Raw genomic sequence first — 23,477 nt, 5'->3', positions numbered from 1 at the left:
TCCTACTGTTCCTATCACAACAGTGATCATTAGTAGTTAGTTGCATGCCAGTACACTTACATCAAAAAAACTCACACACTATTGCTCTATCATTGGGGACATACGTCCAATTTCATTCTGTGACTCTTATTCACTCTTTCTCATAAAGTGCCTCACTCTTTGGTCCTTTGAATTCTATGTATTCTTTTCTTTTTGCTCTCTCTCTCTTTCATTCCTCTCTGTGGCAGCTGCTTTGGCTCTGATTCTCCAGCACCAGCAGGTGCTGTAGGCATGCAGCAACTCAGCTATACAGCACTCATAAATAACACCTGACAAAAGTATGAGGGAGCCAGAGCTACAGCCAGAGTGAGAGAGGGAGGCAGAGATTGAAAGTTTCCTCTGGCAGGAGAACAGGGTGTGGCTCACGGTCAAATGCTGGCCTTCTCAAGAAGGACATGTTCAGAATAGAGAGAGAAAATGTGAGGGCAGCAGAAAAAAGAGGAGGAATTTGAGCTTTTTAAAAAATATTTTTACTTGTCTGTTTTAAAGTTTTTACTCTTCCTCAATGCCAACTTTTCAATAAACCCCTTTCATGCAAATTTCTAGTAAATGGATCTTTTTAAACACAAGGCCAGCACTAAGTGACTAGTTAAGGAGGAACTTGAAATCGAAGTAAGGCAGTGTAATCTTTTCTGTAATTAGGATGTAAGAGCATGGAACAATGTTAATTGTGCTTTAAAAGCAAATGAAGAGGTCAGGAAAAAAATATGCACACTGTCATAATCATCATCAGTAATGAACCAGCACTCGGAATAAAGGAACCCATAAATCAGCACTGATCAAGGACTATTAATGAACACAGCTCAAAATCAAATCCAGGCTGCCTCTTTGTCATTCTATGTTCTTCAAATCCACCAACACCAGACACGCATCCTGTCTCATCAGAAGCTATCGATCAGCTTCTCAGGACGAAGGTTAGTTTTTCATTTTCTCTTGCCTCACCATGAACAAAACCAGGAAGTATGTGAGAGATTACGGCCCAGGATGCAACCTGAAAGCCCTTTATCTCTGTGAAAACAAGAGGCTTCCTGCGGCCCTGCTCCCATCCAGGCCACCTCCCCCTCCTTCACATACTCGGCCCCAGCACCTGTGGCAGCCTATTTAAGGCTCCTCATCAGGGGCTGCAGAGACCACAAACCAGGGCAAAAAACATAAAAGCCTGGAAAAAGAATTAGTGCTATTGCTAGAATCTAGGCCCGGCTGTTTCATGCCACACAGAATAAAGAGAAAAATAGCATCTCTTTTCAGACACATTAAAAGTGTTTGGCTCTGAAGTCTGAACCTAGGAAAGAAAGGTCTGTTTTTGTCCTGCTCTACACCTCACTGTCGAACTGAATCCTGGAAATAGGGCTGAAGAATACTGCAAATAGTGTCTCCCCAGTGACTTCCAAAACTTCCAGTGACTTCTGTCTAGCCCATACTCAGCTGAGAGTGGGCTGGGGCAAAGTGTGACACTGTGCCGTACAGATAAAACAGCCTCCTGTTTGCCTGTCATGACATTGTCATTTATTTGAGGAAGTTGTGACGTAAATTAGCTCTTTTGTCTCTTTTGTTCAGCTTTCGTTAAATGGTTACCTAATGATCCCTCCTCCTTATTAAGCGACTTTTGATAGGTAGGTATTTTTAGGTATTTTTGATAAGTAGGCAAAGACCCTTTAAAGCTTGTTGGTCATCTCAATGTTGTGTTGTTGACCCAAAACCTTAGCCTTAAAAAAACACTCCCTCTAAAACACTCCCTTACTCCTTTGAGTTCCTGCCACAGCTGGCAAGAATGGTTTGTCTTGACAGTGGCCTGCGTTGAATTTCAATGACCCCCTTCTTCCCCCTGATTTTTTTTTATGCCATCACTGCTAACTGGCTCCTATTCACTACAGTGTCCTGACTTCCCAGAGGGACCTAGATAAACAAGGGCTATTCAGTCACTGAAAAGACCACCCCCTGCCAGCCTTGGGCTCTCCTTGTTTTAGTGCCAGGCTGCAGCGCATCGCGCTTGCCACCAACGCCAACAGCAATGGGCACCATGCCACCAATTCTTCAGCCACACACAGCACACTTTTAGAAGGACGGAACATAGATTTAACTGTTATGAGTGATAAATGTCTATAGTTAAATGCAGCATATGAATGAATATTTGAAGCCTGGAGTGGTGAGAAAAAAAGAGTATGTGTGCTTTTCTGTGTGGGTGTAATGTTTCTTTATTAATGTGTACTGGATGTGAGAGAGGGAATGATTATCTTTAGGTGTGGTGTGATGTGATGTTGCAGGCCAAGCTGATTCCTGTTGTTAGAGTCCATCAGGGAGATCAGGGGTGGGGGATGCTCCCATGAGATTATCCCGTGAGAGTCACATGGTGCGGCTGAATTGCATTGAATGGCCATGTTTTCGTGTCTTTTTGAGTGTTTTAAATGTGGTTTGTGAGTGCAATTATGACCTCCACCTGAATTTTGACCCAAGTGTGAACTGTCTCTAAAGCTCTCCCTTTTTGTTTCATTTTCTGCAAGTCTGTCCAACCTTCCTTGTAATCAACAGATCTCAGAGGAAAACCACACATCTCCCTTGGGCGCCTCTCTCTCTCTGTCGCTCTCTCTCTCTCTCTCTCTCTCTCTCTCTCGCGTTCTCCTTACCAGATGTTTAAAAGCTGTTTGTTTGTTTACCCCGTGGAAGTCACTTTGATTGATGCCTACCATAAATTGTGCCTGCACGTTGATGCCACATATGGCAGAGTAAAAACATTTAAAGTGAGAATATAGAAATGGCGCAGTGACATTGCATTACTGGTTGTCCATAGCCATTGCTGATGAAATTATTACACATGTCACTGTGATCTTGGTGACTGCAGAACGTTGGTAAGCAAGAGGGACAATGTCTCCTAGACTGCAATGAACCTCCTGTTCAGCCTATCTTCATCAGTCCCCAACTGGCCAGCTAATTTAAAGCAGTGCCCTTCTAATTGAATAGCTGTCTGATAAATCTACCGAATCAGGACAGATGTTCGATGGGGTGTGGCAGTGACACAGCGTCTAGACGGGCTGAGAGGTGAACAGACGACTTCAACGTGATTCAGATCTAAAGGAATCTCATCTCTGTGCCCCATCTCTCTTTACTCTGCTGGTTGTGTCTGAAACTATGGAACAGCATATTAACCAAATAAGTCCCAGTGGGCAGAATATGTCAGGGCTATGTGGATTATTGTTGACACACAATGATTCTGAACTACATCCTCAGAAATGACATTATAGTTGATTGAAGTGTGCATTATGGTAGCAAGGTAGCAGGCTTATATTTGGGTCAGGCTTTATCTAGCCATCTCCTTAAATGGTAGAGGCCTGGTGCTGAATTCCAGGTAATAATTGTATTGCCTTGTGACAGATAACATTGATAGAAAGCGGTTTATTGTTAACGATAAGTCTGTTGCACCCAGGCACGCTCTTTCCCTTGTCCTTGGGGAGTTTATCCCTCAGGCCAGGCCAGCTGTGTTTTTATTAAAACCCAGGTTTAAATGAACCAGGTCCTCTGATCAACAAGCAGATTAACCAACTAATAAAACATACATCACAATGTATAGAGAGGCCTCCTTGGAGGCTTTGGCTATTAATATACAAATATGGAGGATTACTGTCTGCTGCTGTGGTCATGGAGAGGGGATTAGGGTCCTGGTCCAGACAGATTGGATCTAATGTGTGTGTAAGACTAAACGATTGCTGTACAACAAAGCCCTTATACACGTAAGGACTGATCTCCTCTGTCTGATTGAGAGATCATAATATTTTGATCTGTCCCATCACAGCTATGGGTCAGTGTTTACTTCAGAAGCATCTTATTATTATTTTATCCTCAATTTTACATTTTTTTATCTGTAATTCTAAATTCTTGTGCATCACAGCTACCCTTAGTTTTTCTATTATATAAAGTTTGCTTTACCAAATGAATTTGATAGCCTTTTTGACGATTGTGTATTTTCTGGAATTGGTTTTTCTTTTTCTTTCAATTCTTTATTTTTTGAGGACTAAACAAATTATACAGCTACTTTTCTGTACTTACTAGGTCAAAGTGCATGTTTCGAATACTCTATATAATGTGATAAAATATATACTTTACCTTATAAGAGACAAATTATGATAAAATAAACTGTAGAAACTAACATGATTCTATTGTGGTTTCACAGGTGTTGTAGTAAGAGAAAAAATCTCCAGAGATAAATCTATCTATCTATCTATCAGTCTTAGTTTCCTCTGTCTGAATCCCCAGTATGTCTCACTCAGGATTAAACTGTTGTCTTAAGGAAATCGTTGATGAAGACATATTAGATCTTTAAGAGAAGATGATTTAGTGTGCAGGCATATTTATAATTCTTAGTGAGCTACAATTGACTAAATTGACTGTAGCTATAATTACTAAAAAGTGCAAACATGTGTAGCATTATATCCCACAGATGTCCTAGAGATAGCAATGGGTTTGTGTCCTTTACCTGCTTTAACATGCGGCCCACACACAAACACACACCCTAGACTGTTTATCCCCAAGGGCGCTCAGCCAAAGGAGAGAGAGCCCCTTAATCATGTCCCTGTCCCACGTCCTCGTTATCAGCCACGATTAATGAGCTCTCCATTAATGAAAAAAAAAAGGAGGTGCTAACCCCTCCTGTAGGAGAGAGGGAGGAGGGGAGTTTGTGTGTGTGTGTGTTTGTGTGTGTGTGTGTGTGTGTGTGTGTGTGTGTGTGTGTGTGTGTGTGTGTGTGTGTGTGTGTGTGTGTGTGTGTGTGTGTGTGTGTGTGTATACATGTGAGAAGGGGGCTGATATTAAATGCTCCCTGGGTACAATGACATCACCTTCCAAGGTAGATATGATAGCTGTCACAGCTTGCTTTTGTTAGGGATGACAGGGTGTGTTTGCTTGCTTAATGTGTGTTTGCATGCATATCTGTGTACATAGAGCCTCACACTGTTTTGATTGTTCAAACCAAACTTTTATCTGTTTTGCCTTTGTATATCTGTCTTTATTTTTTGTCTATGTGGCTATACAGCGTGAGCAGGGCATGAGAAAGGGAGGAAGGCAAGGGATAAGGAGTGCATGGTGAGACAGTAGAAGAAGAGGAGGAGGGGGAGATGAAGAGAGCGGCAGGTGCAATGGACACCCGGCACAATCACCAGCACTCGGCAAAAACGGTGACAGGAAATCAAGGTTGTCTTGGTAACCTGGCACTATCGATTAAGCGTGGCCGTCTCCGAGCTCACATCAGAGTCCCGGTGGAAATGGGGCTGTGTTGGGTTTCATGAGAGAAGAAGAGGGAAAGGGAGGAGGGTGAGGAGCTAATGGTTGACTAAGAGCAAGAGGAAAAGAAGTAGCAGGTGAAGAGAGAAGGGCTGGACAATTTTGAGCACAGGTGATAGATCGCTCCGAAGTGTCTCAGCAACACTTGTCTCTACTCTGCCTTATTATTGTAAAATACTTCTCATCATCATGTCATGTCCATAGTTCAGGCCTTCACAGAATTCTGCAAACATTTAACATGCCCGTCTACCTCTGTCTCCTGCTGACTCCTTTGTTCACTCTTTCCTGCATCTGCCTATACTTCGGTCTAAGCAAGCACAGATCCCTGTGTTTCCAGGCCATTAGCTGAGATTGTGCAGCTTGATTTAAGGACCCTGTGGCACACATGAAGAGTCAACTTTTCCTTCTGTAAAGGGCAAGCGGATTGCTCTGTAAACCACGGCCTGTACACAGTGATTTCACCACTAAGGTGGTGATGTTGCATAAGCCCTGTGCAGAAGTAATCAATACAGACTATTGACTTGTTAGAAGCAGTATTTTTGGCTGATACTGCTCTCAGTTGGTGTATTTTAGACAAGACATGTCTCTTTCATGCTTGCATCGCCCTCTTTCTTTCGCCCTCCTGACAGAAGTTGAAATCACTCAGGCCCAGATCACTAGCAGATGTATCCTCCCTCTCTCTGTCCTTCATACACATACATACATACCCAGTGCAACATTCAGAAAAACAGAATAGAATAGGATAATTATTGTAATCAGTGGGGACCCATCCCCCTAGGGGGAGAAGTGGGCAGCCACAGGGGGCACCCCAGGGAGGTAGTAGTGAGTGTCTCACTCAAGAACACACCTGGTGTGTGGGATGGGAAGTCCTGCCAACTTATGCATCACAGCCTGATGCTCTACCCATTGACCCACCGGCTGCCTATGTGTATCTGTCTTTTTTTGTTTACTAAGAATTGTAACTTTTCTAACTTTCAAACTGTCTTTTACATAAAGTACAAACCAAACGCTTGTTAAAATTGTAAGGTGTGTTGCTTGAGGAGACTTACCACCATCTTCTTTCTGAAAAGAAAGCAGTACAAAACTCTGACTGTTTCCATCCCTCCCTCTGGCATCCTCCTACCCCCCATGGTTAGATGAACACAGAGCAGTCCTCTGTCCTGACATCATGTGGGTTTTACTGCCTGATTAACCCATAGCTATCTGCTGAGCCAGGCCCTATATTGTTTTACAAAGTGTTTCTTTTAGGGAGCATGTTCAAAGCAGTATTTTTGATGGAAACACTTCCGGGTTAGATATGAAATCTTGTAGTAGCTTCTCCCTAAACAGACAGTAAAGTCTTATCCATTTTAATGTTTAATTTTTGGTAAAATCTATAACAACCTGCTGTTAGTGTCTGTACTTATTATTGCTAGTGTAACGTCATAAAGCCACCTAAGAACATCTCTATTTTGCATCTTGCTTTCCTGATTTAACACAAACAGTGCTAACCTGCACCAAATCATGCATTGTGGGTATAAAAAAATATGTCCAAATCTATCCTAGTTAATAGATGTTCTTCATAATTTAGTGCAGCTGATCAAGAGACATATCAGCTCAGCAAACAAGTCAACGATTTTTAACTCTGAATAATTGTCACTGAAAAATCAACACTTAGTCACATAAGAAAATGAGCTACAGTCCTATTCACGGTTTACTAATAAAAAAAGAAGTTTCTTCTTCTTCTTCTAATTATCGTCAAAACCTTAGGACATTGGCTCTTTAAACCATATTACAGTGGATGATAATGTCTCCCACAATAAATATTAAACAAACAATAATTTGAGTCTAATGTATGTGTAGATACTTGCACACATTCTCTCTGTAGTCATCCGCATTTTTCAAGTATCATAATAATTAGCTAATAATAATAATAATAAAAAAAATTGGCTGAATCTGGTGAGCTAACAAAATTAATGGAATAGACATAAAAGAGTAGATTCAACCAGATTTGAAATAAACAGCTGAGAGCATAATAAAATAGAACTGAAAACAACGGAATCATATGTACCTTAGAGTGATGTCTTACAAGACTGTAGGGGCGCCTAAGATCCCCATTCTCCTCTCATCCCTCTTTATTTTCAGCTATTCTGGGCTGGACTAATGTGATGGCGGTGCTGCGTCGTCAGTGAGTCAGCGGTCGTTAGGGCGTGCAGACAGCACTCTGCCAGAGGCCACAGGAGCCAGTCAGTCTAATGATGAAGCCAGTGAAGTGGTGGGGTCCTGAGCGTGCAGGACATCCTAGAGCTCCATCCAATTAGCCTTCTCTAGCCACTTTTATGAAGACAGTGCAGGACACCTGAGTGTGGTCACAACATTTAGCCTTTTGACTGAGCAACCTGTTTCTGATTTCATGCTTGCACTACTAACAGCTTGCATATGTTGCCTATATATGTGCATTTTCTTTTGATAGTCAAATTAAAAATGCCCACATTTTTGACTCTATAAGTTGGTCAGTGCTATCTGTCATGTAACTGACTGAAAAAAAGAAAAATAGAAGGGGGGGCAGCCACAGTGCTTAGATCCAGTCATCCTCCCCTGGGAGAGGCTGACTGAACAGGAATGTAAACACAGCAGCTAAATAAACTGCTGCGTGGGGTACAGGGAGAGAGATACACACAGAAGAAGACAGAGAGGGAGGAGGGAGAAAGAGTAGTGCATTTGGAGATGTCATGATCACTCAAAATTAAATGACAGAGTACAGGGTAGATCTTAGCAGTTTGAAGTGGAATAAATCTCAGAGTAAATGGTCTGGATCAGGACAAATGCAATAAAGGGCATTTTCTCTGACCATTAGCAAGCAGCAGTTGTAATCAAAGAATTTAACCTGGGAGGGGAAATGACATCGACTGTGCAACGAGTCTTACAAGGACAGCTCAGCATTCCTCTCCCTCCCCTCATTTTAACACCTTATCTCAACCTCTCACTCTAAAATAAGATGCACTCACACCATGTGACATGGCACCACCACTTCAAATACTCCCCAGGCTTTATAAGCCTAAATGTGCAGGAGACTGCTTTCACAACGCTCTGCATTTGTTTTAGTTTTCTTTATGTGCGTGCTGGAAAAATGTGTTTAACGCGGGTATTCGTAATTTTAGGAGTAGCTGCCTATATACTCTATCCTAGCCCTATTTTGTAGTCTCAGATGTCAGTGTCAGACGTTGCATGTGTTTTTAGGGCTTGTCTTACCATTGGTGTGATTGGCTAGCTTTTGAAAATCGAAAAGCAGTCTAAAACATGAAAACTTTCAAATTTTCTTTTCTGAGATTTCTCAAATGGTTTAGTCTTTAATGCACATGGGATCCTCTTTTGACATTTCTTTCCCAGTGCAGGGAGAAACGCATCTTTCGGTCTGCATCTTCTTTAAGCGCGTTTCGACTCCACCCTCAGTTGTCATCTAATCCTTCAGGCTTGTTTTGATGTGGTGATCTGACTGTTGAGCACAGGTGCTGCCAGCTGCTGCCACATGGTCTTTTTGGTTGCTATAGTCAGGGCAGGTGGCAGCCATTACAGCTCTGTCTAAATAATAAACTGGTACCAATGTCATCTCGTGGCATCTATAGCTCACCAGTCCACAATTACAATCAATGGATGACTGTTGACCGATGAACTGATTTAGCTCAGCTACCCAGGCACTGTGTCCAATCACCACCTATCTCAACCTTCAACTATCTCCCCACTTTCTCAAAGGCACTACTTTAGATCCCTCATCCCAGCTCCCTGTTCTTTCCCCAATTGGCTTTCTTCTCTTCTGCGCCTTTCATTTTTTCCCAAGGTGGATCAAAGAAAAGAGGTTTGTGGAGGCGTATGGAACCAGACTCAACAAGCAGCTTTCTTTGATTCTTTGCCTCTTAGTTTGCTAAAGTTTACTGTGGAAAAAACACCCAACAACATCTGAATGTTATATATTTGGTACAGTAGTCACTGAAAACAAGTTAATGTATTTGGAAAAGTGTACTCTCCATACACTTTATTATAATTGAGTTAACAGTATATCTGTTCAGTCATTCCTCAAATTACTAATCCACCCTGATGTTATTCTATTTATTGTCAGTCTTCACTTTGTCTCCCCTTTACCATCACTTCTTCCCTTGCTTCCCTGCCTCCAACTCTGGGCGTTGGGCCAGAGGTGCTAAACAGCATCTTAACCTGGTGTCTCAGGCTCGACTCATCCTTTATTCATTCCCATTAAAAGAGCATGAGAGTTGTTCTCTGTCTGTAGTCACTTCTGTTTCCCCCCTCCATTAGAAAGACAAACGACTGCAGTGCAAGTGTATCTACCTAGTCTTCCATACATAACCACCATAAGGGTGGGCGTGAATAAAATATGCATGCTGGGTGCATCCTGATACCTGTGAGCCCAATTTGTGACAGACCCAAAGGTGATGCTGTATTAAGACACCAATACAATAGAGCAGTATAACTGTTGCAAAAATCTTCTCACAAGTCTATGTTTGTAATTGTTTCCTGTTTATTAAATTGGGTCTCATGCTACTTTTGAAGTATGCATAAAAGGTTTTGAGGAAATATGCAATCATCTTTAATTATATATACTGTAAAACAAAGACAGAAAGCCACCAACAGTATCATGCACACAGAATGTAGATGTTCGTACAAATGCCTCGAGCACTGTCATTAGCAGACAGTGTCCTAAGATCATCCCCAGGATAAAAGCCACACACACACGCTAACATACACAGACCATCAAAAGAAGCATTTTGCACTTTTATAACCTTGTATTTCTGTGAGGATCCTGTTTTGGAAAAAAATATGCCTAATAGTCAGGGTTAGTAGACGATGGACAGAATGAGATAATGGTTAGTGAAGTTGGTAAAAATTCTACAGCACTGACCTCACAAAAAAAAAATGAACAAGAGTGAGCATTTCTGCCGTACTGGTGAAATGTGTGGAGGGGTGGCTATGTTGTGCTTGGCAGGTCAATTGAAGATCAGTGTATACTGCGGCCTGTCATCACTCTCTCTTTCTCTCTGTACACTGAACAAGCTACAACTCAATCAATGAATGTATATGGTATAGTTGGTTGGAGACCAATGATTGATGCCTTAAAGAATTGAAAGATTTTGTGTGTGCGTGTTAATGTGTGTCATTGTCTGCATTAGAGGTGTGTGCAAAGTCTATGTTCAGCAGAGGTAGGTGAAAATTTGGGCAAGCACTTGAGCAATAATCCAGCCATTCCATTTTGGAAGAGCTTTTTTTTAAAAAGTGGAGGCATTAAAGAAAGGTTAATGAATAGCTCAGGATTTTCCTTTAATCCTCAGGTGTCACAGTGACAGAGAGGCACCAAACAGCACTGTTACAATATGTTTGGGGAGGTAAGGGTAAGGTTGTCACTGTGCCACTGTAATACTCTATATTGTAAAACATTCAATAGCAACATTGGACAATAATCGAAGTCCATATCTATGGCACTGTTAAATGCTGTACTTGCTGCATGGCTTCAGATGTAAATTAACTCTCAGTGTAACAACAGGCATCTGCACAAACATGTAGGCACATATTCACACACAGTCATGCGAACATGAGAGGCCTTAAAAACAGTTCTATCCCATCATTAATAAACACACACACAAACACACACACAGAGAGACACACACACACTCACATTTCCTACTCTGCTCACCAGCATTGTGGATAAACAGCACTAAGGTAGCTGGTGTCTGTCCATCACAGCACTGCTCAGTCTGATTTGATGGTGATCTATAATCTGTAAGGTTTTGATGCAACCATTGGGCTTATCAGCCACATTTGTTTAACAAAGCTCAGGATGCTGGTTTTAACAGGATGACAATGTTGCAAGATTAACCTTTGGTGGGGAGTGCTAGTCTTTTTTTAGTATCACTCCTGTTTTTTATTTATCCATGAAAATGTTAATGGTTTTATGCAATGTGTCTGTCTACATGAGATTCAGCAGTGACTTCTTTTAAAGTAGCAAGGTAAAATGTCATACTGTGAAAAACGAGTAATGTCTCATTAAGCCATTAATCATCCTTTCCCAAGATTTTGAATCATTTCCTTTGCTATTTGTTTAGTCTTTAGTACAGGATAGCCAGGCCGTACTGGTCATTTAAACACTAAAACATTGCTTTGTAAACATTAGCCCCCATCTCTCATTATGTCTATTGTAATCTAGTCTGTCCTAGTGAAGGTGTTCACTTTGTTTGTAAATTCACTATTTCACTGTGTGCTGGCTGGAAATGCAGCAGACTGTGGAGCTGTTGGAGGTGACATGCATGGCTCACATGGCGCCTACTGCTTTTATTGGATAATAATGGTAGGCTGCCATGGATGACTTACAGGGACGCACCCACAACGTTCGGTGTGGTGGGGTTTTATTTGAACACAAGAGGCTTGGTGCCCACGTATTGAAGGTTTTCCATATGAACCACAGCATGATGTATTTTCTGGTCTTGGGGGCTACACATACCAACACTTACACTTATGGTGTGACTTTAGCATTTGAATGATTGTGTTTGCGTCTCATGGTGAAATAATACATTTGTTGTACTCTAAGTGTTTGTGTACTGTCCATGCATTTATTTCTGGTTGTGTGTTTACTTTGTGCTTTGTGAGTCACACTGTGTGAGCCTAAAGTCCCGGCTCTTGAATACTATATTACCATCGGTGGGGTAAACTGAATTGACCTGCTATGATTAGGTGATGCTGATTATGTAAGTTCCACTGTACTGGAGACATATGTTGGGTTATTGTCATGTCTTACAGGTAGAACCTTTAATAAGGCCACTATTGAGCAGTCAGCCCTCATCAGCCCATTACAAGGTTGTGGGATGTAGCGAACCAGTTAATGAATTAACAGTATTAGATTATCAAATTACCATAGAAAGATGCCTCCATGGTGCTACTGTACTGTGCTATGCTGTGAAAGTTAATTAAGTATTTATGCTACAAAAACATATTACATAATTTACTGTAAATACATTTACACATGAACTAACAATATTTCATTCAAAATAAACACAGTAAACAGTAATGTGTAGTGTGTAGATAAACTGAGCTGTTTTTTTTTTTTGTTTCACCTGTTGGTCATCAGCTGTGTTTGTGCGAGTCATATGCTGTCTGGCGCAATTCACAGCTAGTCTACCTTCCTCTAAACATAGTCACCATCCTGTCTCCTCTGGCAGGTACTGGAAGTGTTGTGTCAGCTCTGTGATAGTCCCTTCAACTTCCTCCTACTCCTAAGATTACAGTTCCCCTTGCCTAAAGAAGCTTATATGTGAAAAGACAATCTAATCTGTCTGTGGTGGAAAAAGGGGAAGACATCAGAATGTGTTAGTTATGCAGAGATAAATTCAGGCTAATTATAAACAAGACAAATGCCTCTACCCTGACTACATGAGTGTGAGCCTGTTGTCTGCTTTCTACTTTCACCCTCCCTTACTGTGCTGATGTCCAGTTGGAGCACCTGGGAGGAAGCAGCTGTAGGTGGTGATTACAGTTCAGAGACTCCAAAATAACCTCTCCTTTTCCCTTCTGCTCTTTCTCTCTCCGTTCTTTCCTCCTCAGCCACCTTCTCACAGCCTTCTTTTCTCTGAATCACTCAATCATCCCAGTAACAAATGTAAGAAGTGCAGCATGTAAGAAGTATAAAAAGAAAAGGCAAAAAAGAGCCAAAATTGCCTCCATTCTCCTCTTTAGGTCTCACAGCTGCTGCATTAGTACATGTTCCTCTGTGTGTGTGTGTGTGCGTGCGTGCGTGCTATGTGTGCTATGTGTGTATGTAAATAAAGTGACTAACACACTCACACAGCCTGACTCATCAATATAGGAAACGGTGGGCCTAACTCACATGGATGAACACGGGATGTTAGCTGAACATTGCTGCATATGACCACCTCTCTCTCCACCCACATGTGTGTAGCTGTGTGTGCTTGTGTTTACTGTGCTAAAGCTCACATCAGTCATATGTTCAGGACTTTTCAGTGCACATGCATACTCCTGCTAAGTTAATTTAAAAAAGCTAGAGTGTTATCAGTGATCTGAACAGCTGAAGACTAGTGAACACACAGATACACGCACACACACTAATCAGGCATAACATTATGGCCACCTGTGCAATGTAACACAATCCAATACAGTGGCTCTGAACTATCTTTATTTCCTCATCCTCTCAGCTACAGAGCACATCACTACATTTCATCACGAAGGTCAGCGTGCACTGGCATGCACTGCCCAGTGGAATTCCCCCTGAACTGCAGGGAGCTTACATGGGTAAAACACACCTCTGTTCTTTGACCTTAATGTCAAAGAAACAAAAGCAAGCTCCACTTGCTCTTTGTGGTGTTCAACCCTGGTCAACCCTGATTTTTTTTCTTAAATTTGGCAGCATCATTACAACTCTACAGCTCTGATGACTTGTTATATAGAAAATAACTGATCAATAAAGCACTTGATGAGCATTGTTGTGCAAGCTAGCTCAAAGTTCACTTCACACAGATTAAAATGAACTAGTTCATGTTCATAGGTCACATTTTTAAAGTTTATTGATGTCACATAGAGAACATCATTTCCTAGGATACCTGTTTCATTGACAGGGATATGGGGATAGTTAGCACCTTCTGTGACCTATCAAAAGCTATGTTGCTTTAGAAACTCGCCTGACTTAAGCTCATGGGCCTTTCACTGAGTCCCCTAAACATCAGTCCTTCCTCATAGAAGACATCCCTACAGAAACCAAAGTTTTGTTATTTATTTATTTATTTTGGGGTTTATTCAGGGTTGCCAAAGTAGACCATTTGTCTGCATGTTGATTTGGCAGTTTTTACGTCGGATGCCCTTCCTGATGCAACCCTGCCCAATTTCTACTGGCTTTGGGACTGGCACTGCATGGCTGGGGATGGGCTGTTGGGGATTCAGTGTCCAGCCCAGTGACACTTCAACATGGGGTCAGGAAGAGCGGGGCACAAACCTCCAACTTTATGGTTGGTGGCAGCCACTCTATCAACTGAGAAACCAGAGTGTTATGTAAAAAAGTCACTGAAAAAAGTCATTGAAAACTGTGACACAGTCAGTTCTTCACCAGAAAACATTACTATGACAGTACCAGAAAGGCTGTTCTTATAGACAATCATGATCTACCCATGATCTTTATAGATCAGAGAGCTTTTACAATACCAAAGAACTATTGCCAGGTAGAGAACTTAGGTGTTTCTACTTGGGAGTACTTGACAAGAAAATTCTCCCTCCCAGAAAACATCTGGCCATTTACTGCTGAATGACTTCACATTATGGGTGACATCACACGGGATTGTCCCTGAGTCCAGTCCAACAATTTCAGTGTGCTTGGGTAATCAAGGTCCCACCCTGTTGGCTGTTGCATACTAGAAGCCCTGGTCTGGCCTCCATCATTCAGCCTCAGGGGACAGCAACCAACATCTGACCAGGAAGGAACATGACTAACTCACACTAAGGACACGACAGCTGTATGTAGCTTGCATATCATCAGAATTAACAGCTTCATTTGGTTGGCAGCTGCATGAAGTCCAACTGTTTGAGCATAATCAGTCAATTCCGCATCGGAGTCTGGTTGACTCACTTGCACAACTCAAAGTCATTTCTCCTGTGTAAAGGAGAGATGACTTTCTCCTGTGTTCTCCTGTGCACTCCTGTGGACCTCATGTTGTGCATGAAGTGATATAATAGTGTACATGAGGTCCCACATGAGGTCCCACAGCAGCCATGTTAGACTAACTGTGGGCTCATAACCACAGATGGCAAGGGTACTGAGAGAAGTGTGCCCATCGATTTCCCCAGCTTAACTGTCAATACTTGAATCTCCTTTGAATTCTGACACATTGAAGTAATGGTCTCCGGGGGTCTATGGTATCCAGACACACACCCATATACCAGCCAAGCACCGATAGCTGTAATTGCCAAAAGTTAGTATACATCAGTACATGATGACCTGCGTTTATCTGCTGCATCAGCCATTTGACTAATCAGTGCCACATTGACAGGGTGCATAAACAATGGTGTTTCTCACTCAGCCTGTGATTATTCATCTGTTGGCCCCTGTTCTATAAATCAGAGTTTGCATATTAGTCATATAAAGTGCAGTCAAAGTGAAAGCAGAATGTATTGAGCTGGTAGAGGGCCACGGTGGACTAATTGGACTTCCCTATATACAGTTTAGGTGAGGTTTTCCAAAAGTGTTCACATAAACACATGGGCCCACTCTTTCTCGCCTGGTTTAACAAGACAGGTTTCTGAGCTGTCCGTCCATCTGTAGTCCACCCTCATGGTCATTTAACAGCAAGGTAATGGTGTGAGCAGTACTGGTTGACTGCTCTTTAGCTTTAGTAGCCCTGGAGGCTGGCGTTGTTGTGTGGAGAGAGGGCTAACCCTTCCTGATCACACAGGGAAAGGCCACTTTGCCTGTGGAGAAAGGAAGGAGGGGATGTTGGTGGAGGGATGAGGTGACAAAAGAGCTTTTGTAGATACAAGTTTATGGTGTTAACCCCTTTCTCTCCCCACTTCACGTGTATAACAAGAAACCACTGTGACAACTGAGCAATAGCCTGAGGCCGTGTGTTTGATTATTCACTTTGTATGTGTCAGGGGGTTGTTCAGGACGTTTGGCCTCAGGAGTCTTGTGACAGAGCTGACATTCTGGAGAGAGAATGGTCAGCTGTTGTCAAAATGCCACAAAGAGGGGGATTTTCTACGAAATGGAATATCTCTAGCTGCACTTTTGCATGTTAGTGTCAGAATTAGTGAAACCACAGCAGGTTGTCAACATAAATCTTCGCCATGGCTTCGCTGAGGTGTGCTGACCTGCTGATTGCTATCAGCTTGAGACTGCTGTCAAATTAAACATACCGAAAAAAAACAAAAGGCACTTCTGGGTAATTTCTGTACATCCATCTGTATTTTTGTCTTTGTGCAAGTGTGTACAAGTATGTGCAACTGTGCATGTGGCTGCCTGTCCCCTCACTGAGACATCTGTTAGGTAGAGCCATAGCGTCAACACCTGACCTTTACTAAGGCACAGCCAGCCACAGAATGCACAGGCCAGTGTAAATATTGTCTATTGCCCTTCGCTCTTTTAGCTCATCTTTCTTTTCTTCTGTCACCTTCTTCTTGTCTTTTATCTTCATCTTAGTATTATTTACTTAATTTTCCTCTTTCAACTGACACCCTCATTTCAACCTTTTAGGTCTTCTTTTCCCAACCTCGATATTCCCTCTATGTTCTGTCTGTCTTTTCTTTCTCTGAGTCTCCGTGACAGTTTGTGACACTGCCTCCCTGGGGCAGACATCAGTTCAGATGAGCATCACATGTGACAGGACAGCTTTGTCTTTTTAAGCCATTAGTAGTTGTTCTCAACCCACCTTGCCATCATCCCCTTTTCGTTTACCTTTCCTGCTCTCTTTTGCGTTTGTGTTTGCACATTTCTCTGCTGCTGACTGGCAATCTTTGCATTCATCTACATAACAAACACAGTCTAGACTAGAGTGAAGAACCAATGAGTATAACTATGTGACAGTGCTGATGATGGTTGTCTTCAGTCTCCATAATGAACAGAATTTAGTTTTACTGATGTTTGTGATAAGTCTGTACACTAAGGAATACTTACAGGTAAGCAAGATTTAATGAGATTTTCCAGTTGGAGAATTGTTTGGCAGTGCACCTCCCTCCCCCTTCATGGACTAGTGTAATTCTCCCTGCTCTGTACTCCCCCACAGTAAACTGTCAAGCCTAATACAGGCAGGAATGTCCAGTCACCTGCTCCTAAAATGCAACAGCCCTGTGCTACACTAACCTAATATAGACCTGCACTACACAAGCAGGTTGGATAACACCAATATTGCTCACTGCATATATTTAAATACACGCCCCAACATGAACTAACTCTGCTGTTGGCATAATACAGACCACCATCCTACATTATTGAAACCAAGAAACATGCTATCTCACTCTTGAAAAATGAAAAAAAGACAGAAAAATTCCTTTAGATAAAATTTTGTTCAAGGATGTACAAAGTAGTATTTGCGATCCTTAAATTTAAATAAAATGTATTAAATCAATGTGTGATCCTGTGCAGTGCCAACATGCATAAAGAAAGACTGGGAGATTTTCAAGCATGTTAGACATAGCTTTGAAGTGTCAGTCGTCTGACCTGTATGTATCTATAACAGAGCTTGGGATGAGCTGTGAAATTGGATTCTGTTCTCTCACAACACATGGAACAGACTCCACAATGCAGCCTGCCTCTTGTTGATGATGAATGATTATCACAGCTCTGGATAAATTTGTCCATTGTACAGCCTTAACGCATGAGTGGACTGCTGACCCAGTGGTGTTGCTGTCATTTGGCGCTGTAATGTATAAGTATGTGGAGAAAAAGGAAGCAAGTAATGTAATGGTATTTAATGCTACTGATGTAACTGACTACATTTAAACAGACTGAATACCTTTAGGCAGTCGCTCTAATAATATCCTCACAGAGCCTCCACTCCAAATGTCAACTCTAGACACAACCTGGCAAAATCAAAGGAGAGGAAGACCATTATACTGTGTGCAGCTTTCAAAACCTATCAGTCTATAACTGCAGGTTGAATAGAGTCTGACAGCAGAGGTGACAGGGACATTTCACTTTGCCTGCAACACTCCAATAAGATTTGGCCAGCGCAACATTAGCCAGGTTTGTATTTGGTTGGTGGCCTACTATTACAGAGGTGTCGCACTTAACTTGAAACTGCCCCTAACAGAAGGGAAACAACTGTTTACCCAGGTGGGTGTTTATGCTTTCCTGAGCTGGCTAAATATTTGTGTTGCTGTTTTGATGTTGTTTTAAGTGTTCAAGTTGATTTACAGTGCAGTCATCAGTACATGGTAGACCTCATAGTTTGTAAATTATTGGTGTACGTGACTGATAAATAATCAACTGACAGACAAGGTAAAAAAACAAAAAAAAAAAACAACATGTGACAAATCAACTGTGAAAAGCAAAGAAAAAAGGAGCAGAGAAGTAAAGGAGATAGAGTGCAGAAGGAAGGTGGTTGCTGGATGCATGACTGCAGGTTCTCTGGGCTTACCAGAATCAACAGCAGATGTTTCCTCTCCTCACCTCTTTCTTTCTCTTCCCCTGCTCACCCACCTTCTATTTCAATTCTCAATCACCTGCCTGTGCTGTACATGCTTGTTTTCTGGGTTGAAATTAACTTACTAGAGACCTGCAGAGTGTGTACAAAACTGGAGCAGGCCTCCTTGCTGATGGAGAGGCAGGGGTGGTCCAGAGCTCTAGGTGTAACAGCCATTCTGTGTTTATGTGTTGGTGGGAGTTGTGCGAGGTGGCATCTGTTCTTTAGGGCTACTTTCCCTTCGGTAAATCTATTAATCAACAAAAATTGGCGTTTAGATATGCACCCACTGTCATTTGACCACCAATAAAGATTGAAAGCCTAAATGCCAAGCATGCCTCTTAAAAGCTTAATGTACAAAACACACACACTAGCAATCTCTTCATTTGCACTTAGGTGTACCAGTGTTATTACCTTGGATGGGCTCTCACCTTTAGCATAAACATGGTTTGGAAGACAAGTGTAAACTTGGTAGCCAAGGCATTGCTGTGGATTGTGTGTGTGTGTGTGTGTGTGTGTGTGTGTGAGATCACACCCTCCAGTCTCCACCAGCCCACCTGGCCTTATTTAGAAGAGCTGAGAGGAGCTAGCAGCAGCAACTCTCTGAGGACACCCGGTGTAACAGAATGTGTGTGGCTCATTACCATACACATTAGTCCCAGAGAGAAATACCACTGCGTGCCACTATGATTCGTACCTAGAACAGCTTGTGACTTCCCCTAAACCGAAATATAATCTATAACCTGGGTGCTGCTTAGGTTCAACAGCACTAAAAGCAACTAACCATGAGTAATAAAAGCACATGGCCTAACAAGAAAAGCACATAATCTGTAAGGTTCAGTACTTTTCTCTTTTGAGAAGCAATTCATCATCTCTAAGGTACAGTTAAGCCTTTTTTATTTTTCTAATACTCATTAACACCCACTGACTCCTTTTACACTTAGAAGTGTCATCGTTCAGATTAGGAGAACAATAGCCTCCATTAGCATTAGTGTTATCATGGAAAGTGCTCATCAGATGGGAGATGAGTGACCTGTGGAGGCCCATTAGATCATGTGCTAAAACCTTGATCAGCATCATTAGGAAGACAAGAGCCCATTGTATTCTAGCTCATCTGTGAAATGATTCCTATGAAGGACAATGTTCCACAGGTTGTTTAAAAATGCTTTGCCTTTGATGGAATACCCTTAACCAGTTGTCTGTGGTTGTAACACAAGTAAATGCAGAACTCCATCAGAAGGGACTAATTCTCAGGATTGCCTAGTGCTATTGTTATCTCGTGTCCATACAAGTGCTTCTGCTTTTTTGCCCCACCAGCTTCAATTAGAAAAATGAGTAAGAGTCATTTGATGTTGGGGAGTTTTGGAGCTGAATGTTGTGTATTTAAGGAGAAACATTGTTCAGAATATGACTGGTCGTAGATGTGACTAATTTGCTCTGGTGTGGTTGGCAAGAAATGCTTGGCATTAGCTGCTAGGTGGGGGTAAGCTTGTTAGTAAACAGTCTCTTGGGACCTCAAGTGCCCTCTATAGCTAATTGACTGTGTGAAGGGGTACTGTTACAAGGTATACAACTGCTCCCAGTTGTATACCTTCACTACTGAAATCAAATGGCCTTTGCCAGACCTAATGGCCTAGCACCTTAGAGGCAGACTGCAAAAAATCCCCAATTCTTTTGTTTTGTTATCGGCACTTAAGTTGACCTTCCTGACTCTGTAGGAGGAAGGCTGTTGTTTTAACAAAACCAGTGGCGTTTACCTCAGTGCTGAATGAGGCGCCTCACCTTGAGACGGCATACTTGAGGTTTTGAACGGCATGGCTTTGTTTTACTTTGATTTGAGCTGCGTTTTTGTAGAGGTTGGTTTTCCTGAGAAAATGGCATTGCAGAGCCGCAAGGGCAGACTCTGTGACGGCAGGGTCTGTACTCTTTGAGGATGCCTGTGGTAGTTTCACCACTGCCTGCCTGGCCCTGAGCTCTGAATGAGATAAGTGGCGTCCCTCAATGAGGGAGTCTGTACCAAGGCTAAATATAGAGAAAGAAGAAAAGTAGCAGTGTAGAAAAAAGTTGCTGCTGTTTATAATGAGTCAGTCTCTGTAATCACAAACATAACAACAGCAGACCTCAAAATGTGTGTCAGTCAGTTGACTGAAATTACTAGCAAGGAAAGTGCACACCCTTTGATCTGTCTCTTTAAGAGCAAAACTCAGTGAAAAGTGTTTTGGTTGGACATTCCAGACATGCCTCCTACATGATCTGGTATGGGGCTGTTGGCCTGTACTTAATATGTATAGGTTTTCAGTTCTTTACAGATGTCCCTATTGATGATAAATCAACATTAAAAACTTACTTCAGACAGTAATGTGTTTGTTCACAGGCTGTATATGTTCTCAGTGTCCCCATCTAAAGCTCAGTTATTTAACTAGTCACTCACACCTCGAGGGCCTCCAAGCACAGAGATAGCACACTCCCACAGAGGATGAGATATTGCCATTACTATCTGAAATGCTTCAATGTATGAAAGCACAAACCCAACAATCTGGTGTTGTACAAGTACAGGGCTCCTCAGTTCTGATCCAGGAGAGAATCTGTGAATCTGTGACGGGGCTTGATAGCACTTTATGTTCAGATCAGTGACAGTTTGCTAAGGTGATACTCTCCAACAGAATAACATTGGGCCTGTTTGGGGAGTAACCTACCAAGTTACTCATTCCTCTGCTGGTAATTGATACAGTTTGGCAGGTGTCATAACAGCATAACTTTGTAGACATATTTTAGTGGGGCTGACATGAACTGTCGGCTGCCATCTTTCAGTTCACTGGGAATTGTGCAAGAGGTAAAGAGTATGATAAGTGATGGTGAGAGGGGAGAAATACAAACTGCTTTGGTTTTAGTCATTTACTACACTATCCCTTGGGAAATCCAGTCATTGCCAACCACAGCTTGTATCCCCGCTATGTTGCAAAGGTGTGTAGGTGAAGTGTATATAAGGCAATGAAAGGTTTTCATATCACATTGGGTTGTTTGCTGTTATCACAGAGAGTGTCTGGGGCATGATTCAGTCCAATATGCCTTAAGTCTCTCATGTATTAACATTTTTGCCCACCCATCAATTGAGTCACTCAGCTCTGTAGAACCTAGTATGATCTATGACCAGTAGTTTTGACTTACTTCAAACCATAGCTGTGGCTAGCTATTATCATTTCCACAGGTGTTAACACACTGCAACCTATGATAGAAAGCACACATTCAAAAGTAAGTTCTTCATCTCCTCCACCTAGCTGAGCTTTCTTCCTCAGATGCGTAGGAGTTGTCCTCCTGTTGTGTGCTAGCATGCTTGCGCTAATGAGGCCAGCTGTCCAAACATTCAGCTGGTAGCCAGAAGGGACTGCAGCCTTTGTTGATGCTAGGTGTTACATCTCCTGTTGGAGCACACACTTTTGTTTCAACACTGCTAACCATTTGGCACAGTAAGACCTTCTCTGTTCATCCCTCTACACCATTCTCAATATTTAAATTTTTCTCTCAGCCCCTCTGCTTCACAGCACTCACTTAAATTGTCCTGCTCACTGTTGCTCCCTCCTGCCTACACACACCAGCACGCTGACTTACTCTTTCTTTATAGTTGATCATTTTCTCTTGACGCTCCGGCGGTGTTGCCTTTCTTATTGCTGACCTCAGCTCCACACCTGAGTAGCTCTGGCCCTAAACAGCCTTTCAGACTTGTCCTAAAGTACCTGCTATTTAAGATGAATTGTTGCACCCTGTTTGGGCTGCTGGACAGGCAATGCACCACCTTTTTCCATGACAGAATAAAGGAATAAGGAGAAAGGGGTGGTATAAGGAGCGAGACATATACACATACACACATTAGTTTCCTCAGTAATTAGTTATAATTTGTTTGCCAGGCACCCAAACTTTCTGGCTCACAGGTCTTAAGTTGTTTTATTGTTTTGCCTGTAAGGAACCTTGAACAGACTATAGTAGGTAGTGAAGATAGCAATCTTTATACAAACGATGTCATCCCCTGTCTGAGAACAACAGTGTGGAGGCAATCCCATCATTGTTAAGAAAAATATGTGGGATCATAAATAAGGTGAAGAGAGGAAAGAAGCTGAGAATGATATAACTCCTGATAAACCCCGATAGGATTTTGCAGCTGCGGCACAGTGGCACTGACCCTGCAAACGACTCACCAAATAAGAGTTCTTCAGTCTCTCCTCCTCCACCACCTTTTCATCCCTCCACCCCCACACCTCCTTCCTCCCGCCTCCCCCTCAGCCTGAACCTTGCATCCTACTGAGTCTGTGTGTATCCCAACCAGTTGTAATGACCTGCACAGTACAGAAAGAAAGGAAAAGACCTCACCAAAACAATTCTCATTGATTGAAACGGAGGACCACAGTTCTCCCGCCTCCTCCTCCCAACGAAAAAACATTAGCAGGCACTTCAGAAAGAGGTGGGCGAGTGGGGTTGGGGTGAGTGAAGATAGAGAAAAAGAACTTTTCGGGTGCTTTGTACTGGCAGTGCATATTCAGCGAGTGAATCCAGGTGGTGTGTGTATGTACAAGCACTGCGTGTAGTGTGTGTGATGTGAGATGAAGTAGCCAGAGAGGTAGTTTCAGTGCTGCAGCCTGGGCCCTCTGCTGACTGGGCTGCTCTCACTAGAGAATTGATTTGGCCTCTGAGAGGATCTGTAGCTCTCTCAGTGGAACAGAGGGATGGAGGGAGGGGTGAGAGCAATGGAAGGAGAGTGGGTGGAAGTAACACAGGTGGAATTGAGAGATGGAGGAATGGGGTGGAAATGAAAAGAAGACACAGGAACACACACTTTCAGCACACACACACACGCACAAGCAGGCAGTCAGTCAGTCAGTCAGGAGAATTTACTCCCCATAACAACCCTCTCTGTAGGCTGGCTCCTCAATACCATAACACAGCTGACCATGTTACAACGGCTCCCACGCAATGCACACACCACTACTACTGCAATGTAATCATCGCTCACAT

At 42.4% G+C, this 23,477-nt stretch overlaps 1 protein-coding gene across 4 annotated transcripts in view; it reads left to right on the top strand.

The window, feature by feature from the left end:
• The window catches only part of zeb1b (zinc finger E-box binding homeobox 1b), a 49,430-nt gene that overhangs the window by 7,926 nt on the left and 18,027 nt on the right, over positions 1-23,477 (top strand). The window contains exon 1 of one of the 4 annotated variants that reach the window (XM_067487049.1): positions 704-953. The exons of 2 other annotated variants lie outside the window; for them this stretch is intronic. In XM_067487049.1, coding sequence (XP_067343150.1) covers positions 878-953 — 76 coding nt within the window. In that variant the 5' untranslated portion in view covers positions 704-877. Of the gene's footprint in view, positions 1-703; positions 954-23,178; positions 23,461-23,477 lie in introns of those variants that run through there. One more of the 4 variants, XM_067487052.1, reaches the window with a different exon arrangement.

Source organism: Channa argus, chromosome 19 (genome assembly GCF_033026475.1).
Source record: "Channa argus isolate prfri chromosome 19, Channa argus male v1.0, whole genome shotgun sequence".
Taxonomy (NCBI): Eukaryota; Metazoa; Chordata; class Actinopteri; order Anabantiformes; family Channidae; genus Channa; species Channa argus.
Note: the sequence above shows the minus strand (reverse complement) of the source record. Positions and strands in the feature narration are given on the sequence as shown.